At 37.4% G+C, this 8,268-nt stretch overlaps 1 protein-coding gene across 5 annotated transcripts in view; it reads right to left on the bottom strand.

The window, feature by feature from the left end:
* Nucleotides 1–1,280: 1,280 nt before the first annotated feature.
* Nucleotides 1,281–8,268, bottom strand: part of TFDP1 (transcription factor Dp-1) — a 46,863-nt gene continuing 39,875 nt past the window's right edge. For 4 of the 5 annotated variants that reach the window (XM_010575661.1, XM_010575660.1, XM_010575662.1 and 1 more), the window contains 3 exons: nt 7,509–7,675; nt 6,821–6,902; nt 1,281–2,617 (listed from right to left, as the gene is read on the bottom strand). In XM_010575661.1, the coding sequence (XP_010573963.1) occupies nt 2,470–2,617; nt 6,821–6,902; nt 7,509–7,675 (397 nt within the window). In that variant the 3' untranslated portion in view covers nt 1,281–2,469. Of the gene's footprint in view, nt 2,618–3,763; nt 3,838–6,820; nt 6,903–7,508; nt 7,676–8,268 lie in introns of those variants that run through there. The other variant, XM_010575663.1, reaches the window with a different exon arrangement.

Below are 8,268 nucleotides of genomic sequence, written 5' to 3'. Positions count from 1 at the left end.
CCCAAACCACTACAATGCTGTTTGTTTAAACTCTCAAATTCCATTTCAGAGATTCATCAGCAACAAAAAGCATGCAAAGTAACACCTTTTGAAACGTATGTTTTGCCACACTTTCACTCCCACCTTTGACCTTGTCTCATCTGAGGTCTATTCCACTGCTAAGAACCAAAAGGAAACTGTCAGATGCTTTCAGCCTTCCTTACCTAACATCCCTGTACTCACTCTTTGCAGGCAAATCCTGGATCATACTCTGGAGATTTAGAATGTAAGGGAAAACTGGAATAATCTCCTTGGACTGTCAAAAGTTCCTTGATAACTATTGTTCGACTCTGCAAATAAAACTGCCGTTCAACAGCAAAGATAATTTGAATCAGCTGACTCAACCGTGACAAAAACCTTGCTTCTAGCATTAGCACTGCAAAGAATGACATCTTCAGTGAGAAGGAAAGCATTCAATTAGCGCCCCCCCAAATGGTTTTCCCAGGCCCATAAAATTAAGCAATTTGCTTGGTTTGCTCATATTACAACAAGGTTTGATACAATTAGAAAACATTCACTGCCTATCAACTGCTCTGTAGTAAGCACCCACATCCCCTTAACCACAGAAGATTTGTCAAGGCACAATCCCTCAGAGAAAAAAACCACGTAGCGCACTTTGTATTTACTACAGGGTTTAAGTGCATCCAAGAGCCCTTACCACAGACAGAGCAGTTCTTAGACTGCAAGTTGTCTTTGCAGCAACTCCCTGGAGTTTGTGGAAGCAAATAATCCTGACCCTGACAGCAGCCTGCAGAGTGACTGAGCCAGTTTAGTAACCTGTGCACTTTCAGGTGACAGCAGAGGATGTGATCTAACAAAAAAGTTTAAGGTGGAAAGTATATGGAAAGCAGATGAAAACCTGTTTTGAGGACATGGGAATGTATGACAGAAAGCCAGGATTGAGGAATAGGTGGTGAAAAGTTAGGACAGTAAGTGTGGGATTTTAAACAGAGAAGCTGGATTGGAGTACTAAGACTGGAGTACTAAGATTGGCTTGACACGCTGAGGAGTGACATATTGAAATAAGGAGACATGAAAGAAGAGAGTATACAGGGTCAGATAGTGCTTTGTGCATCATCAGTTACCAAGAGCTGTAAGGACAAATTACTAAATCAAAGCAAAAAATCTGGGCCCTCTGTAGTGTAGATGCAGTATCCTGAGACAGTTAATTCTAGGTCTTGTGACGAGAGGAAGTAAAATGTTCTAAAATAATCCTAAAATTAGAAAAACCACAGAGCTTGTTAAAAATGCCCATGCGCGTTTTATTAATAAAAACTAACAGTGCCAAGGTTAAACAAGTCAAACAATTATAGTCTCTTTATATTCCATAAAATATTACAGAAAAGTTTATTTGTGTTTCAATAAAAAGACTACTGTCTTAGAATAGGCAGCTGACAGTATTTGTGCAGTTAATTGTTTGTGAATAAATTTAAAAAGACTACCACCTGCCCTGAAATTCCTTTTATAAAAATGAACTATTAAAAATGATTGACAAATTTTGAGTTAAAAAACTTAAAACATTCTCTATATTTAATTTCAACTTTATAATAGATTACAGGAAGATGCTTATGAAACAAATACAAACATTTGTTTCAGTACATGTCTTTATATGATAGACTTATAAGTATGTAAACAACTATATAATAAAAAGTTTCCAAAGTCTGCCTGTAAGAAATCAGGCAAATTTTACCATAAGCAATAAATCATTCCAAACCTTCAAGACATTTTATATAGCTGCACCAACTGGCAGTAAACATTTGCCAAAAACTTTGTAATTCAAATGTCCCAACATACAGTGAAAAGTATATAAACTTGATGGAATCATTATGTTAGATATAATTTAAGGGAAAATAAGTTCACAACAACATTTCTGGAATTTAACATGTAAAAAAGTAGGACGTATCTTTCTTGTTTGGTTCTTTGGACACTGCGTGATTAACAAAAAACACTACTACATTAGCTCACTATCCCTCAAAAAGTGGCATAATCAAAATACACTCCAAATAAATTGCCATTCAGTGTATTCATTTTCCACAGAAGGACAGCATTTTATTTCTCAATGATGTGTCTACATTTTCTTTAGCAAACTTCGCAAGAACATTTGGGGCAAAATCCATTTTCCTTCAAGTAAAAAAAAAAAAAGCCCAAACAAAAAACAACCAACAAACCAAAACCCCCTAAAACAAGAGTAAATAAAGGCTCTGCATTAACACACTGGTATCAAAAACACACATCCACACCACATTTAAAAATATCCTACATAAAACAATCCTTGTTTGCTTATCAGAGGTGCAATTTCTAAACTCAAAACTGCTTACCAATATTTTCCTTGAGGGATGGGGCAAATTAATTTGAGACACTTCTCCCTAGAACAATTTATTCCTGAAGCTTGCTGAATTTTAACAAAAAATAGTCTACAAGCAAAGGGCATCAGTCGTCATCATCATTTTCATTAAAATCGTCATCGTCGTCATCATCATCCCCAACATAAGAAACTGGCGTTTCAACTCTGGAGCCACTGTACTGAGATCCATTGGAACTTGTAGCCAACATCCCATCTCCACCATTGGAAAAGTCACTGGGGAAAAAAAAAAAAAAAAAAGGCCAGTTGGCATTGCTCAATAATTTTTCCCAGTTTACTGTGCTCTTAAATATAATCATCTATCTATTCCACTCCTTTAATAAATCTGTCACTGCTACTTTCTAAAACTGTGTTTAATGTATGTCTAAGTTGTTTCTCAGGAGCAGAAACAGTTGAAGTAATTTTGAAATGGTTCTTATTATGTTTCTTCCTTTAGGTTTAATATAAAGATTAAATCCTTTCATAGACACCTTGTAAGTATGCTTTCCAGGTTTCTTCTGAAGTACCTTTAGTGTTAAGGCTACACAGCTAAGTCCTTTGATATTTTTATGTAGCACTGGACACTTGCATCACAAGTGAATCATGTCTTTCAGAAGCACTAATCTTGATTCAAAGACTTGGAAAATCAAGGAATTAATAGCTTCTCCTTAATTCCTTGTTACTACATGGCAAACTGTCACTGCTGCACGTGCTGTATTTTTAACTTGAAATTGTTTTCTTCTCATTATGCTTTAAGTTAAAAAAACAAACAAACAAACAAAAACCACAAACAAAAAACAAACCACCTCTTCAGCATCTCATATTTTTCCCTCTCTAAGAATATCCCTACGCTGAAAATCCACCTCCTGGATCAGCAAGTAGATTTGGAGAGTATCCACTTTCTTACTTGAATGTGTTCTTTTTCCACCAAAATACACACGCATACTGCAGATACAGTCTGAAATGTCTTTGTTCCTAGATGAATTAACTTTATCCAGAAGTATTTTAATAGAGCCAGAACATTCCTGCCTCCATTATTAGCTGCTATTTTGCCAATCTTTTTTATTGTTTACTTTCTCAATAGTTTGATAAACTATTAAACTTAGTCAGAAATTCTTGACAAAATGTTTTTCTAAAAATCGCAGAAATTGTATCTCCAACTTGAAAGACAATAATCATCAAAAAATTGCTTTCAAATATATGTTTGCTAGTCATTTTTTAATGCAGCTACTGCACATCATCAATCATGCACACTGTTGTTGTATGGAGCTAGTTCAATAGTCTATCATCACACAGAATGAAATTGCAGGGGCACACCCTAGAAGCTCACAAGGAAAACATACCCAGTAAGACACTTTCAAGAGTTTCTGCTGTTCTGCACACTTATTCAAAAGGAAGATACCAAGATAGCTGTCTAGCTGTAGTCAGATGACTTATAACTGGTTCTCCATAATTATCTGCAGAACCAGTTTCAGAAACAAAGAGAAAAAAAAAAAGATTATTCTTGTGTTCCTGTGAACTTTGAAATTACAAACCCAAAAACCTGTCTCCCCTCTTTTTGATAAAAATGGAACTGGATTTCATAACCTGCGTATCCTACTAAGACAAAGGAATTGGAATGAATTGGTAGCAGCATCCTCATTCTTCTGCAAACTTTCTTTAGAGAGCTTGCTAAATAAATTTACAGCCTTTATTTGCCTCAGCAGCAATTTTTGGTACCGGAAAAGCTACGCATCTTGTAGTTTCTTATTGCCATGAATATTTATGTATGTACTATAAATAAACATAATTTGTCACTCCCCTTTTCCAGCCTCCTAAGAAACAGAAGTGGCTTCTCACCAAGATAACGAACCACAGTCAGCTTCTGGTTTTCTACTGGCCTCTGGCTAATAGTGGCCTATTCAAATTCCAAAGTCTTAGAAATACATGGGTTCTTTTTCACTAACACCATGCTCATTATCACAGAAGGAACCTTAGTGAAAACAGGAGATTTTATGTACCGTGAAAGTTCTGCTCCTCTAAAGATATTTTGGCATTATTCTCACTCAAGCTTCAGTTCCCTAGCAAAGAACAGGCAGAATTCCCCACGCGTTTCTGGGCAGCAGGAACAGACTGGAGCATAAACCATGCTCCACACCATTGCTAGTGCTGCACATCCCTGAGCTTAAAACTGTTTCCCTTGTAAGTTATTCCCACCCCCTTTTAAAGTAAGCTAGATACTGTATCTTTAGAAGGACCTCCTTCCAACTCTGGCGGAAGGCAGATGGGTGAGAAAAAGCTACCAGAAGACTGTCTTCAGAAAACAAGAATAAAGCTGTATTTCCTTGTATAAAGAAATCCCACCAATACAGGATTTTTGCCTTTAAGAATTTCAATGGTATAGCAATTTCTCCAAATAATTTACAAGGCAGATCCTACCAGTGATTCTGACATAGAACAATTATTGCTGTGGAAAGAGCCAAAGTAATCTAGAACTTGCCCTCTCCTCTCCAGCTTCACCCTCAGTGCCTGCTAAAATTCTCCTGGAAGTTATGCTGAAGCATACGGAAGACATGGCTTCACCAAGGACAAACTGTGCCTAACTAATCCAGCGGCCTTCTACGATGGAGTGAATCCATCAATGAACAAGGGAAGAGCTACAGAAGTCATCTAAATGGGCTTCTGGAAGGCCTTTGGTACAGTCCCCCACAACCTTCTTGCCTCTAAATTGGAGAGGTATGAGTTTGACGGATGGACTATTTGATGGCTAAGAAATTGGCTGGATGGCCATGACTGAAGATTTACAGTCAACAGCTCAATGTCCAAATGGAAACCAGTAACGAGTGGAGTCCCTCAAGGGTCCGTACTGGAACCAGTACTATCTTCATTAATGACAAGCAGTGGGATTGAGTGCACCCTCAGAAAGTTTGTGGATGACACCAAGCCGAGTGGTGCAGTTGATACGTTGGAGGGAAGGGATGCCATCCAGAGGGACCTTGGCAGGCTTGAGACATGGGCCCATACAAAACCTCATCAAGGTCAACAAGGCCAAATGCAAGGTCCTGCACATGGGTCAGGGCAGTCCCCTGTTATCAGTACCAACTGGGGGATGAATGGATTGAGAGCAGCCCTGTGGAGGAGGACTCGGTAATACTGTTGGGACAAAAAATTGGACATGACCTGACAATGTGCTCTTGCAGGCCAGAAAGCCAACCACATCCTGGGCTGCATCAAAAGCAGCATGGCCAACAGGCCAAGGGAGGGGATTCTGCCCCTCTGCTCCGCTCTCCTGAGACCCCACCTGCAGTTCTGTGTCCAGCTCTGGGGGCCCCAGCGTAAGACAGACACGGACCTGTTGGAGCGGGTCCAGAGTAGGGCCACAAAAATGATCAAAGGGATGGAACACCTCTCCTGTGAGGAAAGGCTGAGAGAGTTGGGGTTGTTCAGCCTGGAGAAGAGAATGCTTCAGGGAAACTTTATAGCAGCCTTTCAGTACTTAAAGGGAGCTTCTGAGAAATGTGGAGAAATAGGTTTTACCAGGGCCTGCAGCAACAGACAAGGGGCAATGGTTTTAAACAGAAAGAAGGTAGATTGGATATACAGAAGTGTTCAAGGTCAGCTTGGACGGAGCTTTGAGCAACCTGATCTAATGAAAGATGTCCTTGCCCATGGCAGATCTCTGAAGATCCCTTCCAACCCAAACCATTCTGCAATTCTAAAATTGCCCAGATTGGATTAGTTGCATTACATGTTCAACAGTTTTCACATAAGGCTAAGTTTCTGGACACAACAGAAACAACTGGTAGAAAATGAACATTTTTGCAGATAATCTGTTTAGCTAATCAGCTTGCTCAATTTGAGTATTTGTTAACAATTTTAAACATTTCAATGATACTTGACTCATTTTACAATGTAGTAGAGCTCACAGAAGGACTTATATTTGATTAATGTAATAGCAAGAAACTAGCGAGTAGTGACTACATAAGGAAAAGTGTCTTACATAGCAAGAGAAAAAGAATAGTTAAGTTCAGAACTGTTGTATGTCCACACAACGTTAAATACAAGTTACAGTTTACCACCCTACCAGCTTCTGATGCTGTTTAAAACCCGAAAACCAAAACCTTTTTTAAGTTAGACACTAATGACCAAGGGAGAACCTTGCCCATATATCTTTAGGGAAGTACCTGTTTTCTTGTCACAAACTCAAAACGAAGCAGAAATAATACTTTCAAGATTAACATCAGTCTAATCAATTTCTTTTCCACTATACAGGAAAAGATTTCTTTAATGACACTGCTAAGAACCACCACTACTCAAGTAGAAGTGATGTTGGAGAATAAACTTAAATACATATCCACACCACACTTAATCAAAACAGAACTTGTTTCATGAAGTATTTAACCTCTAATTAAGTTTCTTTGATGATCAGATTTCAAGAACTGATTGTTCATTTCATCTCACCTGGCTGAAAATCTTGTGCCATTTGATGCAGAACCTGATGAAGATGTGACATACACACTGCTGATTGATCCCTGAGCCATTTCTGTAAAACAAACAATATGTATTTCAAGAATACTTCAAAACACACTCACTGAATTCAGTGGAAATGCTTAATCCTTTTAAAGTCCAGAAAAGGAGTCTTGCAACCAAAACAACAAAACGTGTTGACGTACTATATCCAAAATAGCATAATTAAAAAACAAGTAGCAAGTGCAACAGCAAAATTTCAAAATACATTAAAAAAACATTTTATTTTGAAGTAAGCAAGTCAGATGTCTTCAGTATTCTTATGTAATGAAAATGATAAAACAATATAAAATGAAGCCATGATCATGTTTGCTCTTACTACCTTTTACTTTTGCAGAAGAATCAACTATAAATACTGTCCTCTTAAAAGAATTACACACTGCAAATATCTACTTGTATGGTATAATGCAAAATGTGGTTCTGTGAAGAGCAACAGCCCATTCTCCATGAATTGCTGTTATTTGTTCCCTAAGGTACACTGAAAAGCATATATTTGAGAACCTGTTAGAAATATCCACCACAAATCAGTGGAAATTAACTGATCTTGGCTATTTTCATGCTTTTTCCTTGAGTCTTGTATTAAGGAGGAAAACAAATCGACTCTTCTTGGGAGTTAACTAACCTGTCACATATGGTTCCAGAGCTTTAGGAACCAAACTCCTTGCAATTTTTAGGTCCTCTGCTGAACAGCTTCCAGATTCTAGGCCACAAGCCATACCCATTCGTTTTAGTACTTCTATATCATCATGAATTTCAAAAGTATTGTCAAAATTAAATAGATATTCAAACCTGGAGAGGAAAAAATGTCTCAATTAGCTTCAATGACTTTAACTACCTTTTAAGTTTCAGGAATTGCAGCATTTCAAAAGCTTAATACAGTGTTAGCAACACATCACATTAAGTAATCAAATTTTTCAAGATTTATGTATTTGATAGCAAGCTACTAAAACTGTAATTATACACACTACATAAATCATTAACGGGTTTAACAGATACAGAGTTTTAATTAAACATTTTGCATGTTTGATAATTTTTTCTTTACCCCCACTCCTCTGCCCACTGTGTAATTTTTTTTCATGTTTTTAAGCTTTTCTAGTAAGCTAATAGTACAAGGAGAAACCACTGCTACATTCAGCTTTTATTTAGCAGATGAAAAACCTAGCTTTTTGAACCAAAAGTAGAGAACAGCAGTTCTGAAAGCAACATCCATTTTCAATTCTGCTTGGCTGCATTTCACCGTGTTAAAGCCAAAGGAAAACACTACTTGGTAAAGTATGATATAAAACTTCAGCAGAGCTGCCTTATTTTGCTTCTAACATCTCTAGACAGTAAGTCTTAAGTAAGTTTTTAAATGTGAATGCAATTATTCTATTTAATGAAAA

This window comes from Haliaeetus leucocephalus, unplaced genomic scaffold (genome assembly GCF_000737465.1).
Source record: "Haliaeetus leucocephalus isolate CR32 unplaced genomic scaffold, Haliaeetus_leucocephalus-4.0 Scaffold495, whole genome shotgun sequence".
Taxonomy (NCBI): Eukaryota; Metazoa; Chordata; class Aves; order Accipitriformes; family Accipitridae; genus Haliaeetus; species Haliaeetus leucocephalus.
Note: the sequence above shows the minus strand (reverse complement) of the source record. Positions and strands in the feature narration are given on the sequence as shown.